Source organism: Dermacentor variabilis, chromosome 6, assembly GCF_050947875.1.
Source record: "Dermacentor variabilis isolate Ectoservices chromosome 6, ASM5094787v1, whole genome shotgun sequence".
NCBI lineage: Eukaryota > Metazoa > Arthropoda > Arachnida > Ixodida > Ixodidae > Dermacentor > Dermacentor variabilis.
In genome coordinates this window covers 75,061,367-75,084,550 of record NC_134573.1, presented here as the reverse complement: position 1 = coordinate 75,084,550, position 23,184 = coordinate 75,061,367, and the positions used below count along the sequence as shown (strand labels likewise).

The 23,184-nt window shown below is 43.7% G+C and overlaps 1 protein-coding gene across 1 annotated transcript in view; it reads left to right on the top strand.

Annotated features, from left to right (window-relative positions):
- Positions 1–23,184, top strand: part of LOC142584873 (fatty-acid amide hydrolase 2-A-like) — a 39,472-nt gene that overhangs the window by 5,807 nt on the left and 10,481 nt on the right. The window contains exons 2-7 of the mRNA XM_075695187.1: positions 8,718–8,937; positions 12,375–12,584; positions 14,732–14,851; positions 16,602–16,759; positions 20,460–20,558; positions 22,823–22,966. Coding sequence (XP_075551302.1) covers positions 8,718–8,937; positions 12,375–12,584; positions 14,732–14,851; positions 16,602–16,759; positions 20,460–20,558; positions 22,823–22,966 — 951 coding nt within the window. The remainder of the gene's footprint in view (positions 1–8,717; positions 8,938–12,374; positions 12,585–14,731; positions 14,852–16,601; positions 16,760–20,459; positions 20,559–22,822; positions 22,967–23,184) is intronic.

The window sequence follows — 23,184 nt, the reverse complement described above, 5'->3', positions numbered from 1 at the left end:
GAAGCTAAACGGAAACACTAAATTGCTTTAGATTGATAAAGTATCACTTTAAGACTCTGCTTTCATTAATATCACAGTAAGAGGTTAAATCATTACCAGAAGAGAAAGTTAGGGCCAAGACAACATTCATTTGGGCTAGATGGTGCATACTTGATTTTAGGAAGGAACAGCGCCAACTAAGATGATCACAAGAGGGAGAACGAGGGAGAGGTTGGCGCTTGTCCTGTGTCGTTCTCCCTCTTGTGATCGTCTTAGTTGGCGCTGTTCCTTCCTAAAATCAAGGTAGGACCAAACTACCGCTTCAAATGTTGTGCCAAAACACCAGCATGGGTATGTCCATGCGTTGTCATGGATTTCAAAGTACTTTCTCGTGTTTGGACCGTTGTAGCCAAGTAGATGTTCCTCCAACCTTCTGTGTTCGTTCTTTGGCTTGATTGGAATACAATAGGTAGTAAATCTCTGCTGATAAAGAAAATTCCAGCAGAACCCATCTTCTCGATCCACCTGTAGTCAATCAATGGCCATGTACACTGGCGGCATCCAAGTAGATTCTTCTTCACTAATCGTGCACTAAGGAAAGCCTTCACAATCTGTTGCTACCCGCCGACAGCTTCTGTTGGTTCTGGCTTGGCACTGGCAGGTGCACGTTTGCCGAGCTCAGCGTTGTGCTCGTATAATGTTATCTGAACTGTTAGTGAGATTTTTTTTTTTCATCTGCAACGCAGCAGAACACAATGTGAGCCTGTTGACTGCTACCTGCATTTCGTCAGCTGTTCATAACACAATTCAAAAGCTGAGCGCAGGTTTTTTTTTCTTTTTTTGCTAAAAGTGTGAAATTCTATATGACCTATGAAAGAAAAAAAGGACGTTGGATGTTGTTTACAGCACTTGTAGGGGTGCTTTGCTTGACAGAAAGATGTGATATCTAGTCTTTCATAAACATGTACGTCGCTATTTTCAGAAATTTGCAGTTAGTGAAATTGCAGCAGGTTTTGCACGAATTTTGTAAATGTGGTACTTTTTTTTTTCATCATGCCTGATGGTGCAAAGAACAGGATGAATGCAGTATTTTTGTCTATTTATTTATTTATTTACTTTAGCTTTGTTTCTGAGAAAGTTGCAGTTACTTTAGTGCTTAATAAAAGAAGTTGTCTGCTAAAAGATACAGGTATTAGCTAAACACACATCTTTTTCAAACTTGCTGCTATAATCTTATGAAAAATTGAGCAAAATATAAAGATTTGCATTTTCTTATTTAAGGTTATGCAGTTATATCACGTGGCAAACAGTATATCTTTCACCTCTGGAGAAAGAATGATGTTGAAAGTTTTTAAAGTTAATCTGGTAACATGCTTACACATGTGCAAGTCACATCCTCATTTTGACCATTTTTAAACATTGGTAACATTAATGCTATTTTTTTGCAATTATGTGTTTGTTTTTCCTTTTCTTGATCTCTTAGGGAAATTTGTTACCCTATTTAGAGTAATAGTATCCGATTCAAGGACGTTGTAAAGAAGCTAGCATTCAGCTGCACGTTTTTTTATACTGTTATTTTTGTTTTTTAATACAGCAAACTTACAGAAACTTCAAGCAGGAGGGGCAAAATAAGATGCACATACAACAAATTAAGTGCCGTTTAGCGCAGGAAATAAAAGAGAATAGAACAACTTATTTCTATAGACTTATAAATGCAAAGAAAAACAAAACAAAAAAGATATTGTCATTGCAAAACTTCGAAGTGTTCACAAAGTGGAAATTAAGGTAAATATAAAAATTCAGTTGCATTTCAGAAGTCAGAGTCGTTAGCACAACTTGATAATCCTCTATTGTCATCACAACTTGCTAATGACTGCAATTTATTGTAGCGTTCACTCATTGGCAGAAAAGAAAGATAACTTATGTATGTTAGTTAGTTTTTGGCTAAAAGTGGGTGATAAAATGTAATCATGTTGGTGGTGCATTCTTCATATAGTTGATGTTTGCATATCGTGAAGGAGACATTTGAAAGTTTTGGTTATTTTACAAGTGCATGGCCTTGAATTGGGCTTCATTTGTTTGTTCTTTATGCAAATCGCCCATTTTAAATCTGAATCAAGGTGCCATTGTGGTTGAAACCTTGAGCGGACGGCAGGAGGGGAGGACGATGGGGCAACTTGAGGAAATTGCAGAATATGAGCCCCCATTCTTAGTCGTAAGTGGCCTTGCATGTGTGGGTGCCAGCACAATGAGGTAAATTGCAACGATTGAGGCTTGTAGGGAACGGTTGTGAAGGCCCCTGCACTTTTTCCTTGCAGATTTCTCCCTGTTCTGGCACACTTTTCGAAATGAATTATTGTCCAGAGCTGCAATTCATAGCTCACATTGGGAACCTTAAGCACATGCCAATGAAGAGAGAGAGAGAGAGAGAGAGAATAACTATGGAATATGGATATGAAAACACTGTAAGCTAGTTTGAAACTAACCTTTGTCCTGGGGCATCAGATAAGCACATCTTAATAGTGAAGTCATTTTTTGTTTTTGCAAACTGCATGTGTATGGGTGTGTGTGTTATGTGGAGCACATAACATGTGGATTATGTGGAGCGTTTGCATTTTTTGAGGAAGGACACTCGTAATGGTCTTTTTGATTGTGCTATCAGCCAGATGGAAGTTCGTTTAGATTATTTTATATATGTGTATTAAATGTCAATTTATAGGTATACACTAATAACTGTATTCTTAGTCTTAATTATAAGTATGGAAGTTGGATTCATAAATGATTGACATGAAGAAAAAAAATGGCATGCTGCTTTCTTTTTCTTTCCTAAAGGTGGCCGTATATTCCTGTGGATTCTGGGCTGTGAGCAATGCTATAGATGTGCATTTGAAACAGTCGTTTGTCAGATAAGGCCTTTGCCGAGTTTTGTCTTTCACCACTGCGGTTTGACTCGCACCAATTTTCACACATTATAAAAGCACCGTGCGAAGCTGCCACTTAATATGTCAAGTGCCGACTTCTGATGCAAGCGAGTGGACCAGGCATGCTCTTCTGACGCTTGGCTCTTTCTTGGTGATTATTGCCAGCTTGCTGTATAACTCTGCCTGATTTCGTAATTCAACTCTGCCTGGTTTCGCAATTTCAGAACATTATCTTGTGTCACTTTCAGCGGTAGCTTGTCACTGGGGTCTTTTGAAAAGGCAAGTGGATTACTCAGTGCGTGTCATGTGTTGTTGCATCACCATACACCGAAAGAGAAACAAGGAAGATTGCGAATTGAAAGTAAATGAGCTTCCTGTCTGCGCTCCTCTGCTAAGCGTCGTCAGGGAAGCTAATGAGGAAAGTCATGTTACTGGTTACGTTACTGACTCTGTTGACATGTTCTTCTGGACAGCTCAAGATGGGCTTCATTTGACCCCATCAGGCCAATTCCATGCTCAGCCTCCACGTGCCCTCTGTAGCCCTTCCATCCCTGTTCAAGAAAGTGGGCTCCTACATTCTCTGTAACCCTGTAGTTTGCTTTTAAAAATGGGGCCCACTTAGGTCTTAGTTATATATATTTAGCATCAATTTAATGTAGACGTTTGGAATAGGCTGCCTGGCTATCACTTGGCAGGATGACATAGCAGGCATCGCAAAAAAGTTGTTCCTCAGAAAAAAGCCTGCGTAGTAGCAGCTCTCTTTCTTGATCAGGCCACAAGGAGGAACACAGAACGCAGAGGAATTATTGTATGTGTCTAGAAATGGAGGTGGTTTTTGCAAGACAAGAGGAATAGCCTGGGTTGTTGAGCACTACAGAGGGATGTAGTAGGGTTTATTTGATTTGTAGGCTGTAGTGGAAATGCATTTATTTTGATCTAATATCACCATTATTGCAAAGCTTGGTTGTACATTCAACACTATAAGCAGCGTCATTGCAGTAAAAGTGATCCCGAAGCTCCAGTAATGGGCAACGATGAGGTATTGCAAGACCAAAGTGGACTTGAGTCTACCTGGTAGACAATGCAGTGAACCAGAAGCGTACATAAGTACACCCCACACCCACATTATTTAAGGTCCTTCACTCATTTGGAAAACAGAAAAAAAAAATATTGAGACCTACTTAAGTACAACCTTGATGAACCGTTAAATAGAGGAAGCTGTTGGTTTGACGCTATGCATGAGGTTGCCATATTAACGATGTCATCATACTTAAAAGTTATAGCAAGATGTCCAGTGTTCACTGACAAAATATTCAGCTTTCGGTTCTGCAATTACTCTGAACATCTTAACAGCAGAGGGGACCATGCAGGTAGCTGCTGGTAGATTGAAGGACAGACAAAACGCATATTTTAGTTCAGCACCCGCATTTCAGCGATGCCTTTGCTGAAGTTCAGAGGCTTTTTATTTTTGCCCACCTGTGGCAAACAGGTTGGAATTTTGTTAAAGTCTAGGCCAACCTCCTGGCACGTTCTAAACACTTGAGTTTGCAATCCTTCTAGCATTGCTGCTGGCCTACTTCCATACGCTAATATGTTTGTCATTTTCTAGTGCTCGCATTTTCCAATTCATTCAAGTCACGGCCAACGTCCTGGCAGACTAGAAACGCTTGAGCTTGCAGTCCTCCTAGCATTGCAGCTTGCCCGTTTCCATATACTAATAGGTTAGTCATGTTTTAGTGCTCGCATTTCCCAGTGCAGCACACTCTTATTGTTTATCCAGCAAGTAGCAGTTTTTTTTTTACTTGCCATTTATGTTCATATCAGACTTCACTTTATTTGGCGAAGTGCCGGCAGGCAATTTGCACAAACTCTGTCTGGCTTTTCACTCATCTGTGTAATGGCAACGTCGGCGTAAAATGTTTTTGATTTCACGTATAACCTTTTGTAAACAAAAAGAGCTGCATCAAAAAAGTTTAGAAACAATGATTCTAAGCTGTTGCTATCATGATATGCATGTAACACTCGTAAGCATTCACTGATGTGTTGGCAAGAAGAATCTTGGCACAGGCTACTGTTGGTTCATAATGGGCAAGAGGCTTAGTGTAAGCGATGCATGGACAAGTTGAATAAAGCACACACCTCCCAGACTCATGCACCTGTTAATGCTCACACAGTGAACAGCTGCTGCACCCTGCAATTCTGTGCAGCCCAGTATGATCATGCGTAGGTAGCTTGAGGCGCGGCACTCCAATGTGCTCTAACGTCTTGTTCGGTCGCGGTGTACACGCTTGTGCATACAACTTGCTTTTGCCGCTTCTGTTCTACGGTGGCAAGGAAAAATACCATGGATGCTGAGCTTCTCGTAAATGTGACCTTCCAGCATACTCGGCGTAGTGCCATTTGACTTCAGTGCACTAAGTGTTGCTGAAGTCGCCACCATTTCTGAGGGAACATTCAACATGACCTGTTTCGTTAGCGATGGCAGAATAATTTTTTTCTTCGTTGTCATACTTTAGGCCAATGACCAACTTGTTCAGGTGCTTTGAGCCATACTTCTATTTTCTGCATGAAGAAACATGACACAAATGACAACTAAATCAATATTTAACTACTCTGAAATTATGAGGACTCTGTAGAAAATGCACAACACATTATCCCACCACCTTGGCTTTCAATGCATAGCAATGAAATTATTTAAATTTGGTAGGTTTATCGACTGTCCATCATAATTCATGACTGAGGAGGATACAAAACTATGATTACTACTCTGTATTGCCTTGCATGTTTCTTGGCCCCCCCCTTTTTTTTCTCCCATCATTTTCAAACATCTTGGAGTACAAACAATTTGGTCAAGAATTTCGCTGGTAGCACATACCTGAAATTGAATGTGTTCCCATTCTGCGCACTCCTACTCTGAGTGCACTGGATTGATCAAGAAGGTGGGGCACAATATTTTTTTTTTACACGGGTACACAAAGAGGACACAGAACCCACATAGTGGAAGACTTGAAAGCAACTTGCTGTGAATTGGGACCAGCATTGGCATCCAAGTTGTAAGTCAATACCAATCCTGTCTTTGTGTGCTACTCTGTGTCCTTTTCTTGTTTGTAGTTTAGACAGATTGGCAATTTGCTCATAAATGTGTGCGCATGCAAACGCGTGCGTGTGTGTGTGTGCACGTGCATGCACAAATTATCAAGTAAGTCCTCCATTATGAACATCACTTTTGTTGTCCATTTCTTTCTTCTGCCCCCATTTTTTTCCTGCCATCACTGTAAATAACATATGCAAACTTGCAAACTGACCCAGCTCACACCATTACACAGATTGGCAATTTGCTCATAAATGTATGTGCATGCAAACGTGTGTGTGTGTGTTTGTGTGTCTGTGTGTGCGTGCGTGCGTGCATGCACAAATTATCAAGCAAGTCCTCCATCATGAACATCACTTTTGTTGTCCATTTCTTAGTAAAGAAAAGGTAGCTTTCTTTACTAATGTTGTCCATTAGTAAAGAAAAGGTAGCTCTTGTGACCTCTGGGTACCCCAAAACTTTGAGATGCGTCTTTCTCATTCTGCAGTTTTAGTTAATTTTACACCCGCCGTGGTTGCTCAGTGACTATGGTGTTGGGCTGCTGAGCAGGAGGTCGCAGAATCGAATCCCGGCCACGGCAGCCACATTTAGATGGGGGCGAAATGCGAAAACACCCGTGGCACTTAGATTTAGGTGCACGTTAAAGAACCCCAGGTCGTCGAAATTTCCGGAGTCCTCCACTACGCATCGTGCCTCATAATCAGAAAGTGGTTTTGGCACGTTAAACCCCATAATTTTTAGTTAATTTTATGGTTTTGTGCTCTTGTGAATGCTCATTGAAGATTAAAGTGAAATCTTGTGCCCACTTGCCTTACAGTGTGTGTCGAATGCAAGTGGTGGAATGCAAGAATTCATTGATGTAATATTTATTAGACCTGGAGTGGGAAGAATTGGGGATAAGAGTTAATGGAGAATACCTTAGTAACTTGCGATTCGCTGATGATATTGCCTTGCTTAGTAACTCAGGGGACCAATTGCAATGCATGCTCACTGACCTGGAGAGGCAAAGCAGAAGGGTGGGTCTGAAAATTAATCTGCAGAAAACTAAAGTATTGTTTAACAGTCTCGGAAGAGAACAGCAGTTTACGATAGGTAGCGAAGCACTGGAAGTGGTAAGGGAATACATCTACTTAGGGCAGGTAGTGACCACGGATCCGGATCATGAGACTGAAATAATCAGAAGAATAAGAATGGGCTGGGGTGCGTTTGGCAGGCATTCTCAAATCATGAACAGCAGGTTGCCACTATCCCTCAAGAGAAAAGTATATAACAGCTGTGTCTTACCAGTACTCGCATATGGGGCAGAAACCTGGAGGCTTACGAAAAGGGTTCTGCTTAAATTGAGGACAACACAACGAGCTATGGAAAGAAGAAAGATGGGTATAACGTTAAGGTATAAGAAAAGAGCAGATTGGGGTGAGGGAACAAACGCAAGTTAATGACATCTTAGTTGAAATCAAGAAAAAGAAATGGGGCATGGGCAGGACATGTAATGAGGAGGGAAGATAACCGATGGTCATTAAGGGTTACGGACTGGATTCCAAGGGAAGGGAAGCATAGCAGGGGGCGGCAGAAAGTTAGGCGGGTGGATGTCATTAAGAAGTTTGCAGGGACAACATGGCCACAATTAGTACATGACCGGGGTAGTTGGAGAAGTATGGGAGAGGCCTTTGCCTTGCAGTGGGTGTAACCAGGCTGCTGGTGCTGCTGCTTATGATGATGATGATAATGATTTATTTTCTGAAAGTGCCCAAGAACAGGTAGTATGCCTTAATATGGTGTACTCGTGATATGCCTTGGCAAAGTAGACCTGATGTGTGAGAATTTGGATCTATCAATTTTTCTTGGAAAACATGAACACTTATAGGCAAGTGAGAACTAGTCTTGCACTTGCAATTCCTAAGCAGCAAGATAAAGTAATATTGAACAATCGTGTTGACAAACATTTATTACTTTGTGGACAGCAAGCAACCTGTACGCTTTTGGTTGTTTGTCATGGGATGTAAAAACTCGCCCAAAACCAAATGATAGCATATATAAAGCAAGCAGAGCTTGGATTTGCTGGCTTTAGTTTCATGGCCAATGATTTACTAAAAAGAAAATTATGTTTATGGAGAACTGTCCTGTAAGCAATGTAATATTACTTGATTCAGTATGCTCAGCTGTTGCACTATGCCCTCACCTCATGCATGCTAAGCTATGTATCTTTAGCTGTCTAATCATAATCTAATCATAACTAATCATAATTAATGGAAGCTTCCATAATTTAAATATTCAATTTGGCTTATTTAGCATGCTGTGATGAAACTCCGTGCTACAGGAGGCATCACATCTGGCAAAGTTGCAGCTTGTAACCATTAAACATATGTTTTTATGAAAACATATAGTACTGAATTTTCTTAACATGGCATTATATACAGCAGCATTTTCGCACCTCTTTGGTGCACCAATAATCTATTTTCATTGCATTGAGCCTAACAATCGCCATAATTTTGACACTCTAAGGCCTATGCCTTTTTGCCATTGAACTCCATGAGCATCATTATCATCAAAGCTGCAACTGACTTAAAATGCTTTATGCTTTTTTGTTGGCTTGTTCATTCACTCTTTCGTTTAGCACATATCTTTCCCCTAGTACCATGTTTGTCATAGCATAGTGTGCTTTCTGAAATGGCATCAGCTCAATGCAGCCCATCTGTTCCTCCTCTGCTGCTTCTGCTACGCAGCTCAAGAGCGTGGATCTAGTTGAGCGCTACATGCGCCGCATCCGAGAGGTGCAGCCTGTGATCAATGCTGTGGTGGAGGACCGGTATGAGGAAGCCATAGCTGAAGCTGAAGCCGCTGACCAGCTTGTTGCCTCCGGTAAGGTCACACCGGAGCAGCTGGCCAAGGACAAGCCCTTCCTTGGGGTGCCGCTCTCAACCAAGGACTGCTATGCCGTCAAAGGTCAGTCCCACGACGCATAGCAGTGTGTCATGCTGCTCTACGTTGCGTAGCTCTTTACACCAATGTAAGAAGCAATCTCTAGCTAACAGGGCTGTTTGCTTACTCTGTTACAACAGCCTGTTGTTCCTTCCTTTTTATTAAATTTATTAATAGTCAATATGGCTGAGAATGCTTTATCTTGGCTCTGCAGTGCAGGTTTCGTAGCCACCACTATATTTCAACTGATGCTGTTCCTTAAAGGAACAGGGCATGTGAATGGCAAAGTATGAGCTCTATTATGCCTTTTATGGAATTACGGCCTCTTGTCCACCGCAATAGCTCAGCTGCATCGCTATGGCATTGTGCTTGCTGAGCTCGACATTTCATGTTCAATGCCGGCCATGGTGGCTGCATTCCAACGTGGGCAGAATGCAAAAACACTTATGTACCATGCGTTGGGTACGCGTAAAAAAAACCCCAGATGGCCAAAATTAATCCAGATTCCCCCACTATGGCGTGCCTCGTGATCATATCGTAATTTTGGCATGGAAGTCGTCTGAACTTTGTTTTCTGCTTACTTTTTTTTCCCGGTTAAGGCCTTTATAACCTCCCAAACCCATCATGCAATTCTCATATCCTTGCTTCCAAGGACAGTCGCACCTCGATAGTGTAATGAAGTCACACCCAACACTAAAATATCTTCATCATATCCTCTATTTGTTATAAGCATATATATTAAGGTGAGATCCTGAAGTGGCTCGTGGGTCGAAAAATTTGGTGCGAGTCTAACCCTTGACCTTTGGTGAGAGTCTAACCCTCGACCTTTGGTGAGAGTCTAACCCTCGACCTTTGGTGAAAGTCTAACCCTCGACCTTTGGTGAGAGTCTAACCCTCGACCTTTGGTGAGAGTCTAACCCTCGACCTTTGGTGAGAGTCTAACCCTCGACCTTTGGTGAGAGTCTAACCCTCGACCTTTGGTGAGAGTCTAACCCTCGACCTTTGGTGAGAGTCTAACCCTCGACCTTTGGTGAGAGTCAAACCCACGACCTTTGATGTTAATTAAGGTGCAGTCAATTAAGATACAGTTAATTAAAGCACTCGAACCCACAACCTCCGGTGGGAGTTGAACCTACGATTTTTAGTTTTGAACGAAGCACAGTTAATTAAGGCACTCAAACCCACGGCCTGTGGTATTAATTAAGGCACAGATAATTAGGGTATTGTTAATTAATATAAAACAAGTAATAAGTAACAACACATTCAAATGGAACGTCCACTAATTTAATGATTGTCTCGTGAGCGCACAGGCTTTCACTTTCATACCCTTTAGTGTATGCTAAACTGTCTGTCAACTTTCATGCTGATATTGGCAAAAATATTTTTAGATTTACTTTGTTCAATATTTCGTTGGGACTGTACGTGCATTCAACCTTGCTGCTTTGTCCACTGTGTTCAAGTGGCACTGGCTCTGTCAGCTACTGTTTCCTCCTGCTATGGATTATCTAAGAAAATGTTCTGCTCATGCTGAGTTATAATTGCTTGTAGTTGTCTTTCTATTTGAGGTGGTGGCAAGTGTCCCGTTTGGTGTTTAAAGTTGGCTTTCTGTTCCCCCCCATCCCTTTTTTTCTCTCGTTTTTCTCTAGCGACAATAGTGCTGGCAGAAACACTTGAGACATCTTTTCTTCCATGCAGTATATAAGCTTAGTGGTAGCCTTGGGCAATTGCTGAAGCTGTGTGTGTGTACACAGCATGTTCAACACATACATTGAGAAAGTCAACAGTGTTGTTGTGATGACATTGTTCATGATTGTGCAATTCTAATATGCATGCTTGACATTGATTCGAATAAGCATTGCAGTTTCATTGGCTTTTTTTGCCTGTAAGGAAGAGCAGGGTCTATACACTGAGGAATTAGCATGACAAAAGTTTTAGCCCCCTTTGAATTGCCAAACAGAAGTGCAGGCATCATTATGCAGAGACTTGTTCTCAAAACCACAATATTGTTTGCGAAACTCTTGTTTTCGGAAGAAAATTGACACTATCACTAATATTTCTTTGAAGAATGGCATTGAAAAAAGACTATCCGTCATATTGCACCACCAGGCCCGGCTCCTCATTTTTGTACACACCCGTCGCGCAATGCTTTTCCAGATGTTATGTGACATAGTATTGCTAATATACCATGCATAGCAGTGTCCTACATGTGTTACATGGTTTCCATGTTCACTTTGGAAAAACATTGTTTCCTAAATACAGTGATAGGGAAGCTTTGCTTTGCTAAAATGAGTTAATAAATTTAATTTAATTTGTTCATTATGTATTTGAAGCCACTTATAACAATATTGAAGTGCCAAAAAAAATTCATTTTTATAACCGGTAATTGTTTTAACTGGGTTGCACTAAAAACAAAAAAAAAACAAAGGGAGAATGGAAACATTTTATTAGACAGAAAATTGCGTACACTTGTTTGCATAAGAAAAGCCATGTCCGTCAGCTTTGCCTGCTTTATGCGAAGCTTGCTGACATCCTTCTCCAGGGCATCCAGGTGCATCACTTAGTGCAGCGGAAGGTCTCTCGTGAAAATGAAACCCTGGAGGGACTGAATCATCTGCAGGGGCTCCTGCAGCAACACTGGGGCAGCCTGCCCAACCATGTCATCGTTGCCGTCAACACTATCGCTGTTGCCATCGCTATCCACTGCTAGCACCTTCATGACAATTGCCTCATCAGTCAGTTGTTCCAATGTTTCTAATGCATCATCTGCATGCAGGAACTCAGAGTTCCGATGCGTTGTCAATCACTGCGTCGTGCATTGCTGGTGATCTGGTGATCGAGGGAAGATCAGCTGGTACAGTCGCGAGACAATGAAGCCGGGAAGCCAAACTCTTGTTGGGACCATGTGACTGGGAGGGACGCCAGGATGCAACAAAGACAAACGTAAACACTGAGACAAAGCAGTTCTGCTGCTCTCCATCGGCGCTGTTGGCCAACTTGGCGCAGTCGTCTCTTGTTTCAGAAGTGTGAAAGGGATACGGAAGAGAGCTGCGCGACGTGGGCACTTGGTGTGCGCGGCACACAGGCGTGTGCAGTGGCTCGGGTCTTTTTCCTGAATTTGTCATCGCTTTTGGTTATGGCACAGACATAAACAGCCAGATTTAATTGTTATAACGAATTACACGGCAGGGGAACGTTGTAGTAAGCAGTTTATTTTACCTTAGAACACACACAAAAGTTCACGTTGCCAAGGCTGCTCATTGTTAAATCCAGTATGTTGTTGTAACCGGTATTGTTATAAGCGGATCTGGCTGTAGATTGCTTTCTTAGAGCCCTTTTAATCATAATGAAGTTATACAGTAATAGAAAAACGACTCTGTTCTGGTCATTTTTTCTTCTTCTGCTGAATGTCAAACTGACGAGAACCATCCTGCCTAATTGCCATCCTGTTTGTGCAACCTCAGGCATGCTGCAGGACTCGGGTCTGGTGCTGCGAAAAGGCTTCCGTGCTCCACAGGATGCAGACGGCATGGCCCTGCTGCGTGCGGCCGGTGCCATCCCACTGGCGCTCACCAATATCTCGGAGCTGTGCATGTGGTGGGAGTCGTACAACAACCTGCACGGACGCACCAACAACCCCTACGATAGCCGGCGGATCTGTGGCGGATCCAGTGGTCAGTTCGTGCTTGCTCTTGTAGTTGTGTGTTTGTCTTGTGACGGTAGCATCAACATGTCACTTGTGATTGTCACAAGCAGATGAGCAGGTAAAAGGATCAACCATTAGCACAAAAGCTTGCTGACCCATGTGATAAAACACAGACTGATGTTTCAGGATCTCTATAGATCACTTCTTCTCATTGTGCCAGTAATTGCAAAATTCATTGTTGCTGCAGGGGTGCAGGGGCACAAATGGCAGTGTGCCTCAACATTCCATGCACTGCAGTTACCTCATGACTGTGGTTCGATTCAAGCTTAAGGAAACAGTGGACGTTTACAACTGTTACACTGGGAAAACATTTATTGCATTTGCAACTAATGCTTTGAGCTAACCAGGTAGTTGTACAGACAATCAATGAGGAATTTCATGCAGAAAATACTCTAGGTAAACAGAGTTCTTTAGTTACTAACCAAGGTATGAGTGGCTGCAGTGGCTGCCATGGCAACACATGGAGAAGTTCTCACATGTGGGAAAATACTGGAAAAAAACACCAATTGAGACTTCGCTACTTGCTAGAAATCAGAGACCCAAGGCACGAAGTAGGCAGGATTGCCTGGGTCTCGCCTGTTAATACTTGCACTTCTTGTATGCTGCCCACAAGAGGAAGTACTCCTCCTTCAAACCTGCTGGCACAGGTATGCTCGGTCAATGTGAGGCTTCACATGCAGGGCGGGCGGCCATGTTGGAACACCACCGTTCTCACAACAGGTGCCTGGGAATTCATCCAAGGGCTCAAGAATACATGCTGTCAAATAGCCATGCACTCTGTCTAGTGTGCTTGCAGTAGTTTGGATGAAAGTAGATCTAGACACAGCCTCGCTCATATATGTTTTTGCTACCTGCTTTGCTTTAGAGACAAAAAATGTATGGAAATAGTGATACAACAGCATTTGCTTCTAGACTGGAGGTGGCAGCATCTTTGGGTGGCATTAGGCAATGCTTCATTAAAAAAAAATTTCTTTGAAGCATGCAGTTGTTGTCAAACGTCCATGGCAGTGAACCTCAAAAGGTTAAATTTTCAATTCATGCTTACTTTTCCAGAAAACATCTTGGAAAAGAATATGGGCTAAGAGATAGAGACCCCTCCAGCACATAAAACAGCGGCAGTTCAACAACAATGCAAGAAGGCAATGATAAGTTGTCTAGCAATAAGACAATAAGGAGGCAATAAGTTGTCTAGCCCATTCCATCTGGCAACTGGGCCATGTCAATGTCTGATTCATACATTCGATTCTGCATTGTGACCACACAATGCGGCTGTGCTGACTAATGAATTGATGTTGTCGAAGTTGTTAATCATGCTGCAGAAATGAAAAGTGGGATCACAAACATGAGTGAGAGCCTGGTGGCAGTGCCCTTGATAGCAATGGCTGCATGTATGTTACAATGTGAACTCAGCAACACTGTGTCTAGTGTAAACTTTTGCAGAGTTTTAACATGGCCTCTAAAATTCTTTGGCAAGCACCTGCTTGTGAACATGCATCCTGTGCAAAAATTGAAGCACAACCAAATTACATCCATTTTTGCACTCTAGTCGTATAACACTCTTTGATGCTTTTGAGAGAAAGTGATAGCTTGGTTTCTGTGTCCTGCAGTTCTCCAAAACATTGTATATAAATGGAACCCATGTTTATTTCTCATCAAGTTTTGTTAGGCAATGTCTGTTCATTCTTTTTCAGAAGTCTGGCAAGTGTGGAGGATTTGCACCACTCGAAAAGCATTTTCTCATTTATGTTTGCCTTTTAGACTTAGTAGTTTATATTTTAATGGCACAGCAACCATTGCTATTATAATGTGCCATGGTTGAATGTGTGAGCTCTGACTGGCTTCTGCTCATGCTAACAACCAAAAGCAAGGAGTTAGTAGTGATTGAAGTCTTAGTTTCTGGGACAAACAAAGCACCAATACCATGACCAGAACTCAGAAGTCCTCTGATCAGCTGTTGCTGTAAATCAAATCTGAATGACAAATTACAGTATCAATCATATTTACATTATTTGTTGCGCTTGTTTCTTTGCTTGTGCCCTGTCCGTAGTGCACTTTTGCAACTGTAATGCTGCATCTAATAGGCATTTTTTGCCACATGGCACTATCATCACACAGGGGGTGAGGGAAGCCTCATCGCTAGTGCTGGCTCCGTAATTGGTGTAGGCACTGACATCGGCGGCAGCATACGGATGCCAGCGTTCTTCAACGGCATCTTTGGCCACAAGCCAACAAGAGGTGAGGCACGGTTTTCTGTGTTCCGACATTGCTGCCTGCACTTTGTTCATTTGCACGTCAGGCTACTCTGTGGCACTATGACATCCTGCAGGGCATACAGCAGAACTGTGCGCATCACTGGTAGGCCTTCTGTGACAACTTTAGCCTGAAGCCTTAGCTGCAATAGTGCATTATCCTGTTGGTATTGCAGTGTGGCTGCCAGAAAGATGTTTCAGAGCGCAGCCGTTCCTGTGGTGAGCATTGGCATGACTGAGCAAACGAGCACAACCGCGAAAGACGGAAAGAGCAATGGGGAGCGGAGCGGGGTACAAAAGGTGGCAATAGTGAAGAGAGTGCAAGGAGGAAAGCGTGAGAAGAAAAGCATAGTGCCGTGCAAGACATGTTCTGTGACAATCGCTACGAGATGGTGCCAGAGTACCGTGCATCGTCTGTGCACTTCATTTTTCTTAGTCACTGCTTTTCACCGGCTAACAAAAGTTGAACGTTATCCCTCAACACACGACGTGCCTGCATGTATCAGAAGTTTCACGAATGTTATCGATGGTTATATCTGTTGGCTGTTGTCACCAAAGCTTTTTTTTTTAATCTGATTGTATGTGTGATGCGAGTTGTAGTACTTTTGGGACGCCATGCGGGCACCAGCGATTACACTGTGACCTTCGACGAGTCATGTATAAAAGCAGATGTGCTTGACCTGCAGATCAGATTTTCGAAAATCGCCGACTCTGCTTGCCGTTGTCATTGTGCTTGAGTGTTGCTTGTTTTGCTGGGCATAAGTTCGCCCAATAAAGAGTTAAATTTGTAACTCACAGTTTCGACACTCTGTCGTTCTTCACTGTCACTACCACGTGACAGTATAAATCATAATACAAAGCCAGTTCTTTCAGACAATGAGCGGTGCAACAGGTGGAACTGCTTCGTCTGCTACAGAGGCTCCACGCTACCACTGCCGAGAGGACCGTATCATTCAGAATCAAATTCTTTGCCACAATATAGCATGAATTCAAAACGCCTAAACAGCTGCAATCAAAATTTGTGTTAGGGAGTATCGTAACTGTTGAATTTTTTTATGCCATTGTGCTAAGCATATTGTTGTAACTGTAGATAAGCAGTCTTGTACAATCTGTCCATCTTTTTTCATTATGTGACTGCATGTGTCCTGATTGAGGGCAGGCCAGGTGATATTTAGGCACTGTTAATGCAAAGCAATGTAATGTTAAAGCAAAAGGAATAGAGAGGAGAGGAACTTGTCCTGTGTGTTTTCATCCATTGTGTCAGGTAGCCAACGTGCATGTGTCTGGGTTGATTCAGAGGAGTGCATACATGACTGGTTCAAAGAATGTGACTGTGCGCACCATATTGCATAGGTATGAAAATGGTCCAGCTGCAAACGAATCTGTTCCCCCGCGAGAACTGGGAAAAAGAAAACGGTGCTTGTGTGCAAGATGTGTAATTCACTTGCGCATAATGTGCACATCTACTTGGTGTTGGCTTGAGAGAAGTATGTATGTATTTATGGCTTAATTAGAGCATCCGGCTGTAGTGCTAGGAGACCGAGATTCAGCCCGACCGTCAGACATGCAATTATTTTCTATTGATTTCTGTCTGTGAGTTACTCAGTAAGACACCAGCAGCCATGATCGGCAAAGTCCAGAAGGGTTTGCTGGGAAAGTCTTGCTTTACTAAACCTGCTTGGTATGCGTATCAATTGTTTGGGTTGTCTGGCGGCGGCTCCGCACGCTGTCTGCAGGACTGGTGTCCAACAAGGGCCAGTACCCACCGGCACGTGATGAATCCCTGGACGCCTGCCTTGTGGCGGGTCCCATGTGCCGATATGCCCAGGACCTCGAACCCATGCTGGCCATCATGGCGGGAACCCGTGCATCTCTGGTGCCATTCAACACTGAGGTGCGAGACGAATCAAAAGAACTGAGGGGCACGACATTGTGTTAATGATGATGGTACCAAGCACGTGGTCAATACAGAGCTTTAGCTTGTCCGTAAACTTCTTGCCATTTACGGATTACAGAGTTGCCAGAGCATTGGATGACAGTAGCAAAGCTGGTGGCAACGTCTTGTGATGCTTTGTCCAATGCAAAGTGCTTGTGAAATGTTTGTCATGCGAGTTCTCTTGTCAAACGAAAATCTGAAAAGGACTGTACACACCTACGGTTATGTCACTAACAACGCTTTACGCAGTCAGTTAAGTAGAATATGATAGGTCACTTCAGTACAGTAGAATCTCGTTAAAGGAAACTTCAAGAGACCAAAGAAATTAATTCCATTTAGCAGGAGTTGCGTTTACTAAAAAAGATGAGCAAGGGTGCAGCACAGTCCACTTATAACGATACCACATATCGGTTATAACGATGAGTTGACTTCAGAGCATCAATTTATGCATTAGGGCTATGAGAAAAAAAAACATATGTAACGATATGCCAATCACCGCTTATTGGATATAATGATCAAAATACTGCCTTTTGTGCGGCATTTTCTATGCAGAATGATCATGAAATTTGCTTTGTTAAGTTCCCCTTAACCGAGACGGGGCGAAAAGTTTGCCAACGTGAGTTCATATCTGCTGCCATTATCGCGCAGCGTGTCCTGCCAGCACACCAATTCAGAGCATCACAAGTTGGCGTGACATGCCACAAAATGGCCCCAGATTTTCTGCGACACGAGCTCCTTAACACTTTCGGATTAAAAGCGAGAATCTCCCTCTCTTCCTCAAGGAGTGCGGAAATGCACCGCGGAAGCAGCGGTCGGTGCGCTGGCAAAGCTGTGTCGCTTGGGACGAAGCTGCAAGTTTTGCAAGACTCACGCAGTCGATGATATCGATGGTTCTGAAAACCGCGAGCACCACGATCATCAAGGCTAGAATCAGTGACCGTGCCAATGAATGGAAATGGCGGGCTTTGTGCGCTAGGGCGAAACCCCCATGTGTGAAAACAACACGGTGGCATCTGCTGACATTGCCGAACTATAGGAGCACGTCGCTACTGGCGATAAAATGGGTGGTGCTTCGATGGAGGGGTTTCTGAGTGCAGATAGCGCTGCATCATTCTGCGAAGAATCTCCTTCAGGGTGATCATGCCACGACAGACAGCGGCGTATTGCAACGGAGGCGACGAAGTTGACAGTGGCCTGTCTTTAAAACTGACCCCAATGTTCACGCAAAGTGCACTGTTGTCGATAGAGTCGCTCACTGATTTCATGCACGCTAAATTATAGCTGCCACTGTTTGCGCAGTTGCCACTGGCTGTCGCACTGAGGATGACTGAACCCAGACCCATACCCAGACATAGATGAGGGTTACAAAGAAGAATAAATAACACTGGCGTGAAGCACAGCTGGAACCAGAAACAATTGTTTAACCAATTTCCATTTACAAAGGTATACATTTACAGAGATTTTACTGTGTACTGATGTGGTCTCCGCTCTGCATCACAACATTTCGCTACCAATCCCATTACTGTTGTACGCCTCTCTGGTAACCTGGTATTTCGCAAATGCCGATACTTTTACAAACAAGCTTAAACTCTCTAATGAAGCCAGCAACGGCATGGGCAACTAACAGGTTTACTTAATTTAAGTGTAGAAAATTGTAAGGAAAAGGTAAAGGTGTTTCGGCATCATCATTATGGTGTGGACTTCAACCACTGTACCAGTAAGACTGGATCTTGTGTCAGTGCTATGTGACTTCAGTGACCTCTATCCTTCTAAAGTTCATGACTTAACCATTGTATCGCCCTCCTCCCCCCTGTCCCCCAAACCTACGCTGTACTTGGCGCACATTCTGACCTGTTTGCAGTGAATAGTAAGCTGATATAAACAGGTAGCATTTAAATAAATTATATAGAAGTAATATTAAGGAAGTGGCCTTTCCCACCTTTCATTGTTTCTACTGCTGTCGAAGCTGTGCTGCTGTGCCTTTAGTCCCAATATTTAGTCCCATGACCTCCAATATTTCGCAGTGCAACCCTCCATCACATCCCTTTGTGTCGGAGGCCATAGTATCTGCGCAGTGGTATGATTCTTTGTCACCAGAGGACATCAGCTGTGCTAACACCTGATGTTCACCTGTTTCGCGATATGGCTGAGTGGCTATTATGCTATGATGCTGAGCACGACCTCGTAGGTTTCATTCCCTTGCTGCCGTGGCTACTCTCTGGCAGCAGTCAGGCGAGGACACCCATGTATTGAGAATTGGGTTGCATGTGCTGAAGAACCCTGAATGGTCTAAATTAAAGGGACACTAAAGGTTAATATTAAGTCAACGTGGACTGTTGAAATACCATCACAGAAACCTCGAAATGCTTGTTTCGTGCGAAGAAGAGACTTATTTTAAGAGAAAATGCGTTCTGAAGAGTCCGCGTACCTCTAGCGCAGTTCAAATAACCCGCCCTCCGATCGAGGAGTATTGACGTCATGGTCTCATAGTGACGTTGCGCCGTCGGTGAGTAAAACGGCTCCCACAGACGGCGCTATGGATTTTCTACACAAAACGCAAACGCGCAGCCAGAAACAGAGCCAAGACAGAGCCGACAGCAGCGCGAAATCGCAACTATGGTGGCTAGCGGAAGAGAAAGCGCACGACGATAAGCTGGTTCTTTATTTTATGATGCCAACTTCGATGCTCGTTGCAATGGATGACCCTGACAATGACACCTTAGCTCCCGATACTGGGCTCGAGTTCAGCGATTTAAGCACTGATGAACATGACCTGCTGTTGAGGGCTCGCACTGCCAGCGTCGTTGCGTACTACTACGACAACGGCCTGCTTTGGAAGGCACTTCACGCGACTTCAGTAAGTCGGCGTTGAACTCGTAATCCTCTGGACGAAAGTGCAGCGAGCACACTACGTGATTTTTCAGCTCTTTGCCAGCGCGCTGTGGCAGAGGTACGGCATTTAACCACTTCGAACGGAGAGGTTCACTCATTGGCACACAGTGATAAGTAACGTTGGATTCGCCGCTGCAACTGCCCTTGGCCAAGTTCTGCGGACCGTTCGCGCATCCCACAACATCACATGGACGTGGCATTCTCGCTGCTTGTTCCAAATGCAAGTTTCGCGAGCCAGCAGTACCACCGCAGCACGACACGATGAAGAAACAGCTGAAACTCCAAAGCACGCGCAGAGTCGAGCGAAAACGAAACCTTTCGACCACACATACTACTCAAGGGTAACGTCAAAATGTTACTTTTTTCTTAGAATCGAATAGAAGTAGACAAGTAGCATTTTCTTCCGTCTTATAATCTAATGAAATGATCTCTTTAATACGAGTAGTTGAGTACTAGTGACATAAATTATGATGAGGAGTGCTTTCGTCATCGGGCTAGTCGGAATGTTGCTGGGGGGTCTCAAATCGTGTCATGCATTTACCTCGATTTCTCGGTCACTAAAGCTCTGTTCGCGATTATATTGACGCCTTAGACGTTCTAGAGCATTGATTTATCACTTTAACTTGACTTTCTGATAACCTTTAGTGTCCCTTTAACGTGAAGTGCCTACCCTTCCATTATGGCATCTGTCTAGTCTCCATGTATCCTTGGGACATTGAATCTCATCCGTCAATCAACCAACACATGGTGTCTTCATCTGCTGCAGGTGGACTGGTCCAAGGTGACAGTGTACTACATGGTTGATGACCTGGGAGGCACCCTCTGCACACCTGTCCACCCGGAGATGAAAGATGTCGTGCGCAAGGTGGGTTGTTTGGGCATTTCGTTTGATTGGCTGCTTTGTTCTTGTACCACATCTTTCTTACGAGGTCAGATTTTGGTTTCACAATGGAACGCAGTCTCAGTAAAGGTATCGGCAAGCAGACACTTGTTACAATCCTCGGAAGGGTGTTGGGCTCCTATGTGTGTAAAGCAGTAGTGTAATTTACAGCCTAATTGCGAAGAGGCAAAGAGCAGTCAGCTGTTGCTAGCAATGGCTCACAGGCTTTTACTTCCTTGCTGTGGACTGCACCTATGTGAAAATAGGGATAGTTGGTTTGTTAGGGTGCTGAGAGGCTATAAATGCTAGCACAGCTGCTTGAAGTAGTAATACAGTTCATTGAAGATTTAGTCAATGAATAGAAAACTACATGTCTTGCATCCTCAGCATCAGCAAAAATAGGCAGCAGCTGAGCACCGCTAAGCTTTGCTCGCTAGCATGCAAGCACGCAAGCTTACACTGGCACAATGGAACTGAAGTGAACTTACAAACATGCATCTTCAAAGCCTGGACATGCAATTACCGCGCCGTCTTCCGCAAGGGGTATTGCTAGGTGAAGAAAGATTTCTGTACCACCTGTGGCTTGGCGTGGCCTTCAAAAATGCCTATTCATTTCACATCGGCATGGCCAACAACCCTACATGCAACAACTGCAGCGGCGAAGAGGCAACCGCACAGCCTCCTTAGTAAATGTCCGCGTTTCAGTACACCTAGAAAAGAACTATCAACTGCATTAGAAGGAATGGACAATCGCCCTTTGTCAGAAGAGAGTATTCTCGAGACACCAGTCGAGACCGTCCTCAGTACAGAAGGCATTATGCACATTGTTGTTTGAGGATAACTGGACTGAGTGGTAGACTTCGAGAAGTGTTGTGTGCTACATTGCACTCGTGTACAGCTTCGACCGAGAAGCGGCCTGGCTCCCTGCATAAAAAAAAAAAAGAAAGAAAGAAGGCATCTGCCTTCTTTGTCTCTCATGGTGCACATGAGAATGGTTTAAAATGTTACCACATATGTGCAAATAAAATGGCCAGACTAGTAACTGGTTGCACACGTGTGCAAATGTATAGTAGTTCAGATTTAGATATACAGTTAAACCTTGATATAAGGAAGTTTGCAAGATCTGCAATTTGCTTCGTTATATTGAAATTTTATTACATTGATATGTGATTTTTTATTCAAATAAGTACGGTCGTCAAGGGATTTTTCTTGCACGGAAGGGGCCGCTAAATTTTCTGAATTATCGGGTGGTTTGGAACAAAGGAGCTTGAATGAGAAAATAATAATAATTTTGTTGAATTTGAGGATCGGTGACAAAAAATACGGTTTCAGGCTGTGTCGACAATATCTACACATCGGCGGTAAAAAGGAAAGCCAGCCAGGCTTTCGCGTCCGCTCCGCTCCCCCAGCTGATAGTGTTGTCCGCAGCGAGACGATGCTATTGTGAGAAGCGAATGCTTCGTCTGCCTCTCGCGCAATGCCTTTCTGAAACTCGAGATTACACAGCCTCTAGCCCTAAATGGGTGATAAGACGGCGCACAATGCCACGTCATCTTAGCTCATCTATGTTTTGCATACACAGTAGATTACTTCTAATACGGGGTGTGCAGGCTGCGTATGTACTCGTCCATGCTCATAGCCAGGCGCATCCACGGCCGCACTAGAAGAGGAGACTTGCGCCAACCTGCCCCTTTCCCTCTCCTCCCCGCCCATTGCCTGAGCTCGCACGTGGTTGATCGATCGCATTATGGCTTCCCTCCCCCCTTTCCCCTTGCTTGCACTGGAAGACAGCGCTCGTCAAGCCATCGTCCTTCTCGCCTCTGCTTTGCACGCTTTCACTCGCACCTAAAGCATACAGCCATGAAGCACGCGGTGCAGGTTAGGATCGTATCGCGCTTGGGCTTCGTACGAAAATATGACTCACCTCCGCTTCAATGGTAACATGATTTGAGAGGTGCATCCGCAAGCAGCCGCATTAATTCAACCATTTGACCACCTGCGTCTACAGAAGTTTGCACTTGTTATCTTGGTATTCCTTCGTGGCGAGAGTGAAATTTTGTTGATTGAAATTGAAATTGTGTATAAATGCATTTCACTATAATTGGGTTCAAACTACATGGCGTTCTATGGACAAGAAGTTATAAAATGTTAAATACTTTGTTATATCAAGAATATTCATTATATTAAGGTTTGTTATGTAGAGGTTTAACTGTGCATGCATGCAGAGTCTTACCCTTGTTGTTGCACAGGTGGCCCGGTACTTTCGTGATGCGCATGGCAGCCCTGTGGTTGAGCTGGCCCTCGAGGAATTCCGTTACTCAGCCCAAATCTTCACTGCTCGGCTGGCTGCTGCAGCCGTGCCCTCCTTTGCCTCAGAGCTGGCGCTGCTCAAGGTAAGCTTAACTGACATGCGCACAATGTTTCTCTCCTGGGAACTTACTGTTACTGTAACATTGCGTGTTCAGTGTGGCAGTGAAATATTATCATTAAAGGCAAAGCTTCAAATTTCGTGAATGCTTACCGTATTTACTCGAGTCTAACGCGCACGATGTGGGGATGCGCGACTTTCACGCGTCCCCTGATAAGTTGTTTTCTCGCACAGCTCCCATCT